Below are 14,672 nucleotides of genomic sequence, written 5' to 3' on the forward strand. Positions count from 1 at the left end.
TATTACTCTGTCATTTTTCCACCATACTGGAGATTTTTATTTACATAACACATTTTTAACTTCTGTTTTCCCCACTCAATTATAAAAATGAAAAACCTTACATATACTGGCAGTCCCCGGGTTAAGAACAAGTTATGTTTCTATAGCTGTTCATAAATCAGATTTATATGCAACTCAAAAACTTGTAGATTTTAAGATTCTTGCTGCTTACCTCTGCTCCCAGCTAACAAAATGGCCAACTGTCCCCCAGTGTTCCCTCTAAGGTACTTGATAAATCTTAACCAATTGTTAGTGTAGTCCTTATTCACTTCTCTCTAAATCACTAACTATTTTCTGTACTCTTTTTAAATCTCTAATATTGTAAAGCTATATGGTGCCTGTTTATATATTGCGATCCCATATACACTGTAAAGAGATTATTGGTCTAATACTAACATATACTTCATAATATTGTCACAATCCTATCCCTAAGGCGCAAGTTTTGCCAGGACGCCTGGTAGCTAAATCCAGCCCTTCCATTCAGAGGGCTAACCATGGGGATAGGGTTGTGACTAAGAATAGGGAAAAACCTTACTTTCCCTTTAATCCTGAAAACGCTGATCTCCAGGGGGTAGAGGGGTATGAGGAGAATAACCTAGAACAGCCTCAGAGGAATCTCTCTCCCTCCAGTGACTCCCAGCTGAAGGAGATAACGAGAAAGCCCAGGAAGACTAAGCAAGCTTTGCAGGCAGCTCCTCCCCCTCAGAGAGCAGGGCGTGTTCGCCTGGATACTTTAGAAGCTGCTCTGAGGAGGAGAAAGGCAGTTCACCCTGGGCCAGCCCAGGAGGAGGTCACTCCAGGCTATTCTCCTGAGTCCCAGGACATTGAGATGCAGGAGATTGACACTGACCCTTGTGCCAGCCAGCCAGCCAGCACAGCAAGAACCCATGGACTGTGTGGAAACTCCCAGTCTGCCTGAAGACATTCCAATGGAGGAAAGCTAAGTGGCAGGGCTGGGTTGTTTGTGATTGATAGCATGTTCTATCTGCTGATGCTCTGCTAAGGAAATGTCCTTTCAGGTGAAAGGTTAATGGGACTTGTGCTGCCCTGCTTATATGAGGCAGGAAGAAAAGAAAAAAAAAAACGTTTTTGTTTCTGGACTTTTGGGTTACAAATTCCAGCATAGTTAAGCTGGCTTTGGGCTTGATTAGGCAATTGGGAGAAAGGGGAATAATTCTGTGGGGAGAATTCACTTTCCATACAGGTTGGGTTAGTGGGGCCATTAGTGGCATTCTGAAATTCAGAAGATTAATTGGTGGATTCACTTACTCCCCCTCCCCCCTCACCAACTCCAGCGAGTTGGTGGGAGCCAAGCTACAATAACTTTGAGGCTTGTACACAGAACTGTTGAAAGTGCTAGCCGTAGTTTGGGGTTGTTGTCTGAAATGAAAAGACAACATCACTTGTTATTTTTCCTTACCTGAACTGTTTGAATGAAGATGAGAGCTGACACTTAAACTTTTGGTCAGCCCTATTTTTGTGTTTTGTATGGATTTATTTCTTGGCTGCGGCTGGGAGTTTGGACGGACTGGAAGTTAACTCCCAGCGTCATACCACTGAATAAAGTGATCATTGCATGGGAAGTGAATTGACTCTTTTTGCCTTTTTGTTTTTATTATTCCATGCCTTGAGAGTGAATGTCATACAGCAGGACTTCCTTCCTTCAGGGGAAGCACGCAGGAGTATCCATAATGTGAACGTGGGCCGGTCCTAATTGAGGTACAGGTATCCGGAGCGTTACAAAATGTATATATATATTCTTTGTTTTTTTCATTTGTATGGACCTTCAGATATCAACTGGACCATGAATAATGCCCAGCAATCTCTTGTCTTCATCAGTCCACTTTATTGTTTATTTACTCAAAACTCTAAAATTCATTTAGTTTCATACTTATTCTTAATTTCATAATTCCATAACTATTTCTTCATTGTATTTCATTTTAGTTTCCTTCATTTCCTTACTTAATGTCTTTTTCTTCTAATTTAATCTTATTATTTAGCTACTTAGTTTCGACGTTAGCTCTCAAATGTTCATCAATGCCACCTCTCCTGACATGCATGTTTCAAACAAGGTTTTTCTTCAGGGTCGAGGAGAACAATTGAGTGTGTGCAGTCTTTCTTCAAAAAGTACAGCATACACAACCACATACTGTTCTTAATGTGGCCGTGCATCATTCCTGGATCTGCTACAGGACAAGTGTAGGAGTCTATGTCACTGGAAATACTGCTCAGCGAAATCAAATGAAGCTGCAACCACATTCTTAAGTACGAGTCATACTTAAGTCGGGCGTCTAACTCAGGGACTGCCTGTATTGTCCAAGTCTGCTATCAGTGGATACACTTGATAGAATACAGAATAAACAGTGGGCAGTGACACTTGGACAACATACAGTTCTAGTTCCAAAAGGGTCATTTCTTTCTCTTATGCAACCTCTCTTACCCTTTTAACCTCAAACATTTCATATTTAAAAACCAACTCTGTGATCCTGTTCTCTTAATGATAAAACTCAGGGCTGTATAACTACCGATAAATATATACACATATTTCTGTGGCAAGTACACAGGAGTCTAGGTGAATTACCTCTGGTCACGAGCTGCTTTCAGAAGGATGTCAAAATTACATCTTTCAGTTCCTTGTCCTTCAGCAGTAGAGAATAGTGCCCTCTTCAGTTTTTCCTTCTGCAGTGAGCCGAGGTGTGCTCTGATCTGCTCTGTCCAAGGCTGTGTTTTTCTTATTTTCGGGTATTTTTGGGAAGTACCCAAATAGGGGTAGCTCTGTCTGGGAGAAGATGGAGATTCTGCATGGCAGTCTGCAGGGCAACTTCCAGGTGTACCTGCTGAGCCAGCCTGCTTTGTGCACTTTGGAAGCTCAAGGACCATTCCCCTAGCTCATCTTCTGATTTATCAGAGACTTGAATACTGGCTGTGTGGCCCCTGTGTTAGTCACTTTGAGCTTCAAGGAACCAGCTGCGTTTTCTCACTCCCCCCTTCGCAGAAAGGGGGTATCAGTCCACTGGCAGCCCAAATATCTACAGTTTTGGATCCCTTCTGGAAGACTTTTGAGGCAGAAAATTTTCTCCCTTCAGTCAGGCTGCAGGAAAGCTGACACAAGGCAGGCACCAGCACAACACAGCGAATACAGCTCATTATTCCCCAAGGGGAAAACAGGGGGGGGGGGTCTAAAAATTTGAATTTTTAAGGGTTTCTGGGGCCAGAGATAGAGAAAGGGGTTTTGGTGATGTACCCTGAATTTTTAAACCCTTCAACTTGGCTCAAAATCAATTGGTATGGACTGCTCATGCTGTTCTGCCCCCATATCATGGCAGTTTTGTGCTGGATAGTCAGGCAAGGAATCTGTGTACCGCATGTCACAGGGCGCATGAGGGAGGGGTGGGAACCTCGGGCTTAACCTCCTCCGAGTCCTCTAGGGATGGAGCACCAGAGGGTCCAGATGGCAGGGACTAAATCCCTCCCAGAGACCCTGAACAGTGAATACATGAAATGCAAGTGTGTGAAAGCAGCGGAAAGAAGCCATTCTGAGGTCCTGCAGGGGTCTATGAGGCCTCCTGTTCAAGGATTTACCCCGGATTTCATTAATCTCCTTGAAGACCAATTCTGGACCTGTAATCTGTAAATACAACATTCCCTGAAAGTTCCACGATGCCACATGGAAAAGGACCAGTAAGTAATTGCAGAAGTGGCTCCAGACAAACTGACAGAGGTATACCTTCAAATTACCATTTTCTCAGCCCACAGGAGATACCTGAGGTTTCATGTCCTGCAAAGGGATTTCTAGTTTACAGTTCTACCTTTTGGATACCTTCTCCAAGGTGATGGTGGTGGTCACAGCTCACCTTCACAGGATGGAAATTTACATGCATCCATGCTTGGATGATTGGCTGGTCAGAACCCCGTCAAAAGTTGGAGGGAGAACATGTGGTACAATAAATTGTAAATCTCCTCCAGGATCTGGGATGATAGTCAACTTCAAGAAGAGTCATCTAGAACTGATCCAATGCTTGAGGTACCTGGGAGTCTGCTTTGACATGGTGAAGGGCTACATCTTTCTTCTTGAGCCATGCAAACAGAAGCTCAGGAAGCAGAATGCAGCTCTCTTGTCAATGCATAAACCCACGGTCTGGCATTATCTTCAGGTCCTAGGCTCGATGGCAGACCCAGTGGAAGTGGTTTCCTGAGTGAGAGCGCATGTGTCTTCTACAGGATTCTCTCCTCTTCTGGTGGTCACCACAGCGTCATTCCATCCAAATGCAGCTTACCTGGACAGTGGAAGCAAGGAATAGCTTGTGCAGGTGGCTCCAAACAGGTGTCTCTGTCTAAGTGTATGCCTCTCCGAATCTCCTGTTTGGCTGTGGAGCTCACTGTGATGGTCATCCGGTACAGGGCCAATGGACTCCAGCAGAGAAAATGGTCCATAAATTGCCTGGAACTATGAGCCATTTGGCTAGCATTAAGGTAGTTGGAAAAAGATCTGTAAGGCAAAAAAGTCAGAGTGTTCTCAGACAATGCAACCACGGTAGCTTAAATGAACAGATAAGGAGGCACCAAGAGTGCTCCATTGTGTCTGGAGGCTCAGATATTGTTCAGGTGAGTGGAAGCTCACCTTCAGGCACTCTTTGCAGCCCATGTCACAAGAGTGGGAAATGCATTGGCTGGGAGAATGTCTCAAAGAGCGTTTGACCTCATTGTGCAACACTATGAAGTCCAGCAGTGGACTTTGATGGCGAGTCGATTCTACAGCCAAAGATATGAACCAAGCAGAACAGGGTTGGACTTGTTGGTTCAGCCCCAACTGGAAGAGAGCATGATGGGCTGAGTCATTTGATGAATCACAACTCCCCTGTGACTTGTGATCCCAATAGCCCCAGATTGGCCTCGCCAGCCATGGTATGCAGATCTAGTACGGCTTCAACAGGACAAATGCGTCAAGCTACGGGTCCATACGAGGCTACTCAGTCAAGGTCAGCATTCAGCCTTAGTACACAGGATATTCGGAGTTAATCATTTCTTTCTCCAAGCTAAAAAAAAACTTCAACTGCTGCAGCCTACACCAAGGCCTGGAAGGCTTTTCAGTTCTGGTGCACCAAAGATAATGTAACCTATAGAGTCTTTCAAGGCTCCAATTCTGATGATTCTTGTATTTCTATAGGCTGGACTAGAGAAAGGCCTAGCAGTGGTATCTCTCAAAAGTACAGGTAGCAGGCCTCTCATGCTTCCGAGCTCAAGTGGGAAAAGTTTTGCTGGCATCTCATTCAGATGTGACCAGATTTTTAAAGGGGGCAGATTGCAGCCTCCGTTATGCTGTAGCAGCTTCCCATGCGGACACCAGGGCAGTGCCGCCTGAAGAGATCTGTAGAGCAGCAACCTGGTCTATTCTCCATACCTTTACAATATTCTACAGAGTGGAAAAAGCAGCTTGGGAGGACACAGCTTTGGAATTTTACAGGCAGGCTCATCTGTACCCTAGGCAGCTGCCACTGCTTTGATACCTCACCTAAAGTACAGACTCCTATATTCTTGCTGCCAAATGGAAAATTAGGTACTACGGTACTTACTTGGATGATAATCTCTACAGTTTTCAATGAACCCACTTCCTGCCTCAGATAACTCTACAGTCAAAATGAATTTTTTTTTCCTGTCAGTTGGAAGAACATGCAATCATATATGGCTAATAAAGCAATAAGTTGTTGAGCACTATACATAAAGGAAAGCATACACTCGACTAGAATGGACACAGCAGCGACGACCAACAATTTGGAATTGCTATGGGTTAAAATACCGGGAAGGAAAGGGCACGAGATAGAGATGGGCCTGTACTATCATCCACCTGGGCAAACTGAAGCTATCGATGAAGAAATGGAAGCCGAGATAAAGCGAGAATGCAAAAGCGGTAACACAATTATTATGGGAGACTTCAACTATCCCGGGATAGACTAGAGTCTTGGAAGCTCAAAATGCGCTAGAGAGACAGGATTCCTGGAGGCTATACAGGATTGCTTCATGGATCAACTTGTCAGAGAACCAACAAGAGGGAATGCCACTCTGGATCTACTCCTAAATGGGCTAAGAGGACCTGTGAAGAAAGTGGAAATAGTGGGATCATTGGGAAACAGCGATCACAATATGATCAAGTTCAAAGTTGAAGTAGGAATACCGAAGGGAAAGAGAACCATAGCGACAACTTTTAACTTCAAGAAAGAAAACTATGAAGCGAGAAAGAAAACTATGAAGCAATGAGAGTAATGGTAAGGAAGAAACTTAGGAACACCTCAAAGAAATGGCAGACTGTAGAGCAAGCTTGGTCTTTATTCAAGGACACTGATCGAGGCGCAAAATCTGCATATCTCAAGATTCTGAAAAGGGTGTAAAAAGAATCGAACAAAAGACCCGGCGTGGCTAACCAAAGAAGTGAAGAAAGCGATAGGTGATAAGAAGATTTCATTCAGGAAATGGAAAAAGGGCAAAACTGAGGAGAACTGGAACCAGCACAGGAAGTATCAAAAAGAATGTCACCGAGTGGTTCGAAAAGCCAAAAGAGAGTATGAAGAGAGGGCTAGCCAGGGAAGCATGAAATTTCAAACCGTTCTTTAGATATGTTAAAGGGAAGCAACCGGTTAGGGAGGAGGTGGGACCGCTGGACGACGGAGACAGGAAGGGAGTGGTGAAGGAGGAGAAAGAAGTGGCAGAAAGACTAAACATGTTCTTTTCGTCTGAATTTACAAGAGGACACATCCAACATACCGGAACCTGAGCAAATCTTCAAAGGAGACCAAACAGATAAATTAACATCCATGGAAGTAAGCCTTGAAGACATACACAGGCAGTTAGAAAAATTAAAAACTGACAAATTGCCGGGCCCGGACAGAATCCACCCAAGGGTTCTGATAGAACTAAAGGAGGAAATAGCAGAACTACTACAGCAAGTTTGCAATCTATCCCTGAAAACAGGAGTGATCCCAGAGGATTGGAAGATAGCTAATGTTACGCCCATCTTTAAAAAGGGATCAAGAGGTGACCCGGGGAACTACAGACCGGTGAGTCTGACCTCTGTTCCGGGAAAAATGGCGGAAGCGCTGATAAGACAGCATCGATGAGCATTTTGAAAGAAATAAACTTCTAAAAACAAGCCAACATGGCTTCTACAAGGGGAGATCGTGGCTAACAAACTTACTGCACTTCAAAGGAATTAAACGGATGGACATAGAAGACCCCATAGATATCGTATATTTAGATTTCCAAAAAGCCTTTGACAAGGTACCCCATGAACGCCTACTTCGGAAACTGAAGAACCATGGGGTGGAAGGAGACGTATATAGATGGATCAGGAATTGGTTGGCGGGTAGGAAGCAGAGAGTAGGAGTAGGAGTAAAGGGCCACTACTTGGACTGGAGGAGGGTCACGATTGGTGTTCCGCAGGGATCGGTGCTTGGACTGCTGCTATTTAATATATTTATAAATGATATAGAAACAGGGACGAAGTACGAAATAATAAAATTTGCAGACAACACCAAACTATTTAGTGGTGCTCGGACTAAAGAGGACTGCGAAAAATGACAAAGGAACCTGAACAAACTAGGGGAGTGGACGATGAGATGGCAGATGAAGTTCAATGTAGGCAGATGAAGTTCAATGTAGAGAAATGTAAAGTATTGCATGTAGGAAGCAGAAACCCGAGGTACAGATATACGATGGGAGGGATGTTATTGAGTGAGAGTACCCAAGAAAGGGACTTGGGGGTAATTGTGGACAAAACAATGAAGCCGACGGCACAGTGCACAGTGGCCGCTAAGAGAGCAAATAGAATGCTAGGTATAATCAAGAAGTTATCCTGCCATTGTATTGTGCAATGGTGCGTCCGCCACTGGAGTATTGTGTCCAATACTGGTCGCCGTACCTTAAGAAGGATATAGCGATACTCAAGAGGGTTCAGAGGAGAGCGACACGTTTGATAAAGGGTATGGAGAACCTTTCATACACTGAGAGACTGGAGAAACTGGGGTTCTTTTCCCTGGAGAAGAGGAGAATTAGAGGGGATATGATAGAGACTTACAAGATCATGAAGGATATAGAGAAAGTAGAGAGAGACAGATTATTCAAACTTTTGAAAAATATAAGAACAAGAGGGCATTCGGAAAAGTTGAAAGGGGACAGATTCAAAACAAATGCTAGGAAGTTTTTCTTCACCCAACGAGTGGTGGACACCTGGAATGCGCTTTCAAAGGGCGTGATAGGACAGAGTACGGTATTAGGGTTTAAGAAGGGATTGGACAATTTTCTGAAGGAAAAGGGGATAGAGGGGTATAGATAGAGGACTTCTACACAGGTCCTGGACCTGTTGGGCTGCCGCGCGAGTGGACTGCTAGGCACGATGGACCTCTGGTCTGACCCAGCAGAGGCACTTCTTATGTTCTTAAGGTCCATGTGTGTTTGGGTTAGTTGCACAAAGCAGGGTGGTTCATTAGTATAAACCAATAATATAGGTGTACTAACTGTTCTTTCATGAGTTTATCAAGCAGAACAGAAATGTGCCGTTTTCTAAGGGAAGCTCCCTGTGCCCTTCCATCTGCTTTCTTCTGTTATAGTGGATATTGATTGCTTTGGTACAAACTGAAGAGAGCACTATACTCCACTAGTGAAGGAGGCAGAGCTGAAAATGCAACCGACATCCTTCTGCAAGCAACTCATGACCAGAGGCAATTCACCTAGAATACAGACTCTTTAACAAAAAGATTATCCAGGTAAAAACCTGATCTTCCAATATATAGGCTGCATTTTTAACATGATTAATGCTTTAGAATTTTAGCATGCGTTAATTGTTATACATTAATCATGTTAAAAAGTCACTTACCACCCTCTATTACATTTGTGTGCGCCCTTCCTCCTTTAACCCCTACCATGGCTCTTTAAACATAAAAATAGCCTTACTGGATCAGGCCAATGGTCCATCTAGCCCAATAGTCCATCTTCATGGAGGCCAATCCAGATCACAAGTACCTGCAAAACCCCAAAAAGTAGCAGCATTCCATGCCACCGATCCAGGGTAAGCAGTGGCTTCTCTCATGTCTATCTCAACAGCAGTTTATGGACTTGTTTTAAAACCAGCTACATTAACCACACATCCTCTGGCAATGCATTCCAGAGCTTAACTATTCTCTGAGTAAAAAAATTTTTCTTCCTATTGGTTTTCAAGTATTACTCTGTAACTTCCATTAAGTGTCCCCTAGTCTAAGTTGTAAACCTTGGTGTGTGGGGGGGTAAGATCCACTTGTACTTGTTCTACACCACTCAGGATGTGCACTGTTACTGACAATGGCTCAAACTTTGATAAGGCGTTCAAGGTATTCTCAGAGACAGAAACAACGGTTGTAGAATCAACACAAGTTGTGCCCTCACAAAACAATGGAGAGGTGACCTTAACAAGCATTGCTAAAACACAACATCTCAAATACCTTTCCTTCTCCCACCTTCGTGCGCCCCCCCTCCCACAGATACTACCTGTTCTTCTCAACTTCTCTTGAATTGACCAATGACCTTCTATTGTAACCCACCATTTATAACTGTTTTGTAATCCGCCTTGAACCACAAGGTAATGGCGGAATAGAAATCTCTAATGTAATGTAATGTAATTTTGTAACTTCAATCATATCTTCCCATCTCCCACCACCTGTCTCTTTTCCAGGTTGAAGAGCCCTAACCTTATTAGTCTTCTAGTGCCGCTATATCTTTTTTGATATAAGAAGACCAGAACTGAACAAAATACTGGGCAGAAGGTTTCAACGTATTGTCCATGACACCCAGATCTTTATCTTGAGCGCTGACCCCCAAGGTGAACCCAGGCACTATCATTTGGATATTTCTCCCCAATGTGCATCACTGCATTTGTCCGCATTGAATTTCATCTGCCATTTGAGCACCCAGTCTTCCAATTTCCTAAGGTCTTCCTGCAGTTTTTCACAATCTGCGTGCATTTTAACAACTTTGAACAGTTTGTGTCATCTGAGAATTTAATCACCTCACTCCAGTTTCCAGATCATTTATAAATAAGATAAATAGCACTGGTCCCAATACAGATCACTGCAGAAAACCATTATTTACTCTCCCTGTTCCCTCTAAGCTGAGCAGGAGTCCTCCACCCACAGTCTCACCAATAGAGGGTGCTGTTTTACTGTCACATTTTTCAATTGTGAGGGACAGGCAAGTTCTGCAGGACTCCAGGGAACATACCTGTCCTTAGCGACTGAAAATATTCCACCCCCTAGTGGTAGCAATGCAGCTGGAGGACACCTGCTCAGCTTAGAGGGGAAAATACTACCCTTTGTTTTCTGCCTGATAACCAATTCTTAATCCACAATGGAACATTGCTTCCTATCCCATGACTCTAATTTTCTCAGGAGCCTCTCATGAGGAACTTCATCAAAAACTTTCTGAAAATTTACATACACTACAATCAATCAGCTCGCCTTTATCCACGTTTATTCACACCTTCAAAGAAAGGCAGCTAATGCAAATTCCTGTTTATTCAGGGTGTGATGCAGCAGATGGAAGCCCCTAGAGCAGACCTGTAGGAATCGCTGCTGGCAATATAACGATTAAAGCCCTGCGGCAGTGTTTGAGGAAGGGAAAGGAAGCACACAGATGTTGGAACTGTGATGGCATGGGGAGGAGGGACGTGCCCAACCCAAAGAGAAGGGAGCTGCAGGGAGAGGAAAGAATCAGACCCGCAGAGGAGGAAGCTAGAGGACAGCGATAGAAGTGCCAGATCTGCAGTGGTGGTGGTGGGGTGTTAATACTACCCTGTGTCCAGCTGTTCCCTCTTTCAGTCCCCCTCCTCTCTGACCCCACCAACCAACTTTTCTCCCTTTTCCTCCCCTTTCTACCATCTGGTTCTTTTTACCTGTGGGTTCAGCATTTGACCCCTTCTTTCATCCCATGGTCTTGCACGCATTAAAGCAGAAAACAACAAACAGACTGCAGATAATGTACAAGATGCAGGCGTAGTTTATTAATAAATGCAGTAACATATACAACCTTATAGCCAACCAAGGGACCCGACACGGTCCGTGTTTCGGATAACACGCCTTCCTCAGGAGTCCATGGTGGTTAAGGTATAAAGCAAACTGCGTAAAAGATAACAAACACACGCCAATAACGATCAAATGGGGTCAAGCAAGTCTTGCGCAGTGGCAAAAAAAATAAAAATAAAAATAAAAAATCAGAATAGGGTAATAGGGTATGTATGGTCAATCACATTTCCAATTACAGAATACCCCAAGGCTCTATCCTGTCACCCCTACTATTCAATATCTTCTTGGCCCCCTTACTTACATTATGTCAATCAACAGGCTTTACCCCATTTACATATGCCAATGATCTCCAGTTACTTCACCCATTGGAAACAAACAACCTAAGTGAAATTATGGACATAAACCAGAAAATGGAAAAAAAATAAGTCACCACCTCCAAACAGACGTTAGCGAGATTCTCAAAGAAAGCGAGAGCCAGAAGGCCTTGAGCATGCGCAAATGCTCAAGGTCCAGGCAAGAGGAAGGATCTTCATTCACTGGCATGTCCTGTGGGCTATGTGCCAGTGCCAGATGGAATAAGGCTTCTGTTTGGGCGGGGGATGCCGGTTCACGCAGGAGGGTAAGCAGGGGAGGGAGCGATACCGGTTCCTGGGGGGGGTGGAGGAGCAGTGCCAGTTGCCTCAGAGGGGGGGGCGGGAACCAATCAAGTGAGTTTCCCTTACTTCCTATGGGGAAACTCGCTTTGATATATGAGCAATTTGGTTTACGAGCATGCTTCTGGAACGAATTATGCTCCTAAACCAAGGTTCCACTATATTCTTTTTTTCTTTGTGTCTTTCTCTTTTGAAAGTCCAATGCTTTTGCGCCATCTACTGGGTACGTCTTGTAATAACTAACTCTGTTCATTAACACATTATGCATATGATGTGTCTTTTTTGGTATCCACTTACTGTTTGCATGTTTTTTACTAGACCATATGGTTATCATCACATTTTATTGGCACATTTCCTCAGTTGTACATTATGTATGTGTATATGCATATTCTTTTGTCTTCTACTCTTATTTGCAAATGTATATGTTTTTTAGAACATCAAAGATACCCCTGAAGCAGGCTTCCTTTTGCCTTGAAGCCGAAACACGGACCATGTCTTGAAGAAATCAATAGCGACATTATAGTTTTCATGTGCTTTTAATAAACTCATTTTTTTTTAATCCCAGGTTGATGTGCATGTTTCCTTCCCCATATTTTTGTTCTCATTGTACATTTGTGGTGGGGTGGTTTGCCTTGTTTTTCTAGCATCAAGGAGCATTTCCAACATTTTCCCGTTCATCCACTACATAGTTTGTTTTCTTCTCTACCTAAAACACAATCCTGTTATCTTCCCAGATGATATATAGCACACAAAAAACCCCACACCACCAGCAACGAATCTTTGAGAGGGCTGTACCAAAACCAGATCAAGGAAGGCTCTGTGCTTCACAAGCAGCTGTACAGAATATTATGTATTTCAGCGAGGCGCTCCACCTTACTTGGCAGAAAGAGCTCCCCACTGTCCAGCCTGCCCGAGGAAGCTGAAACCAGAGCATGCATGTTAGTGGGCGGTCACATATTTCTGATCAAGGGGCTGGTTTGCTTCTTCCCGCTACCTATTTCTGAGCAACAGACAAACTTAAGTTCTGGCGAAAAGTTTTTCCTGACAGTGTCAGCATTGCCGGGCGAAGCAACTATTCCGGTTGTTTGTTTTTTCCTTTGGAAAATTGGCTCTTTTCAGAGAGAGTTAGAATAGGAAAGCCGCTCGTTTTCAGCAAGTCTGCCAACAGGATACCAACAACTCGGTTATAAGCAACAGCTGAAGCTTCAGCCAGAGGCGGTAAAACACTCAAATTTTATCAGCGCATTTAAATTTTCGGGGCGACTCGCTAAACATAACCAGAAGAAGAGATCCCAAACCTTGCACCCAGGGTGAGAAAAAGGGGGCTTATAATAACATCGTGCGACACGACAGCAAAACTAAACGCTGTCCCTGAGAACACTTAAATTTTAAGTGAAAATAATCGCTGAAAGCATACTACGGCCTAAAACTGCCATAAAAGCCGGTGCAGAGGTATCTAGCGCCCCAGGGAACCTTCAGTCTTGCGCCCCAACACATTTCAATAACGGGAAAGGGACTCAAATTAGGAGAAGCCTCTCTGTGAGATAACGCCTTTCTATGGACACAATCAAAGGGGTTTGCATATTATGTACTTGGAGCAATATATGGTTAATAACTTGCAGTTACAAGGAGCTGCAATAGAAGCTGGTTTCTCTGGTTCTCATGCCACTGCACTATTAGGCTACCTCTTCTAAACAAAACATTTGTAATCATCTCTGAACACCATCTCTTCCAGAACAATCCTATAAAAATGCATATTTTGATATTTGGAAATCAATGTTTTGGTTTGGTTATACATATTAAACACATAAGCCACTTGGAAGGATAAATAAACTACTCGAAGTTACTTATTTTTGCTAAAAGTAAAAAGTCACTAATGGTCGAGTTACCTTACTGTTTTGATCTGTTTTTTATAGCAGCCCCGGCCCCAGCTATTCCCTTCTCAACTGAGATTATATAATACTTGAAGCTATTTTCGCTAGTTTTAAATAATGGCCAGACCAGGCTATTTATTTTAGGGTTTTTTTCCCGCGAGTTAAAGCCCCCATCCACATACCTATAAGGCAAGAAACAAAATTAAAGATCAACCGGATGTGTCCTTATTCCACCCTTCGTTTTAGCCCAATATGTGCCTCTCTAGCCCTTTAAGACGTAATTTACGGTCCAGACAAACAGAAAGCGGCTCCTTGGAGCCCCGGCAATGAACAATCCCTATGCAGCACCCTAATTCTCTACTTACCAACCAGCACGGCGGACAACACTCCCCCGACCGCAAAGAGTCGACCAGTATGCTAAGTCCAAGAATAATCTTCGCAAACTCTTACAGCTCCTCGCCATGATCGGCCGCCGCGACTCCCATAACCGTCGCCGACTCCCTTATCCGCTCGTCGCAAAGCAACCTAATCGATGCCAAACCCCGCCCACTCAGGGGCAGTACCTCCCCCTCCCCAGGCACAAATGAGATCCGACAGCCCGGCACGCCTATGCAAAGCCCAGCCGCTGCTTACGCAACGGGACGCTTCTTTCCCCCTGCCCGCACAAACACACCCTCCCTTCGTCTGGCGCCCAATAGTGGATCTAGCCGCCCAGCCCCTTCTCCTCCCCCTTTGCTCTGAGCAATTTTGGAGGAACGCAATCATCACGAGACTCCTGGATCGAGTTGCCGGGTTATATAAGAATGTACCAAAAGAGAAGGGAGGGGGGGATGGGGATTACTGCAATGTACGAGGGGCCGCTGAAAATATCTCAGCCTAACCAAACAGAGAATAATGATGTGGAGCCATGGAACTTACAAGTTATCGAATGCAATAGCGTCAAGAAAAGAGTGAAATAACTTGTAAGTTTCATGGCTTCTCGTCATCATTCTCCCTTTTGGTTGGGCTGAGAACTTTTTAGCGGCTTCTCGTATAATTTCATTTAGATATAACCAAAGAAAGTT

At 44.0% G+C, this 14,672-nt stretch overlaps 1 protein-coding gene across 1 annotated transcript in view; it reads right to left on the reverse strand.

Annotated features, from left to right (window-relative positions):
* COQ10B (coenzyme Q10B) overlaps positions 1–14,192 on the reverse strand; it is a 57,320-nt gene extending 43,128 nt beyond the window's left edge. Inside the window, exon 1 of the mRNA XM_033944933.1 lies at positions 13,974–14,192. Within this exon, the coding sequence (XP_033800824.1) occupies positions 13,974–14,071 (98 nt within the window). The 5' untranslated portion in view covers positions 14,072–14,192. The remainder of the gene's footprint in view (positions 1–13,973) is intronic.
* Positions 14,193–14,672: the final 480 nt, after the last annotated feature.

Source organism: Geotrypetes seraphini, chromosome 5 (assembly GCF_902459505.1).
Source record: "Geotrypetes seraphini chromosome 5, aGeoSer1.1, whole genome shotgun sequence".
Taxonomy (NCBI): domain Eukaryota; kingdom Metazoa; phylum Chordata; class Amphibia; order Gymnophiona; family Dermophiidae; genus Geotrypetes; species Geotrypetes seraphini.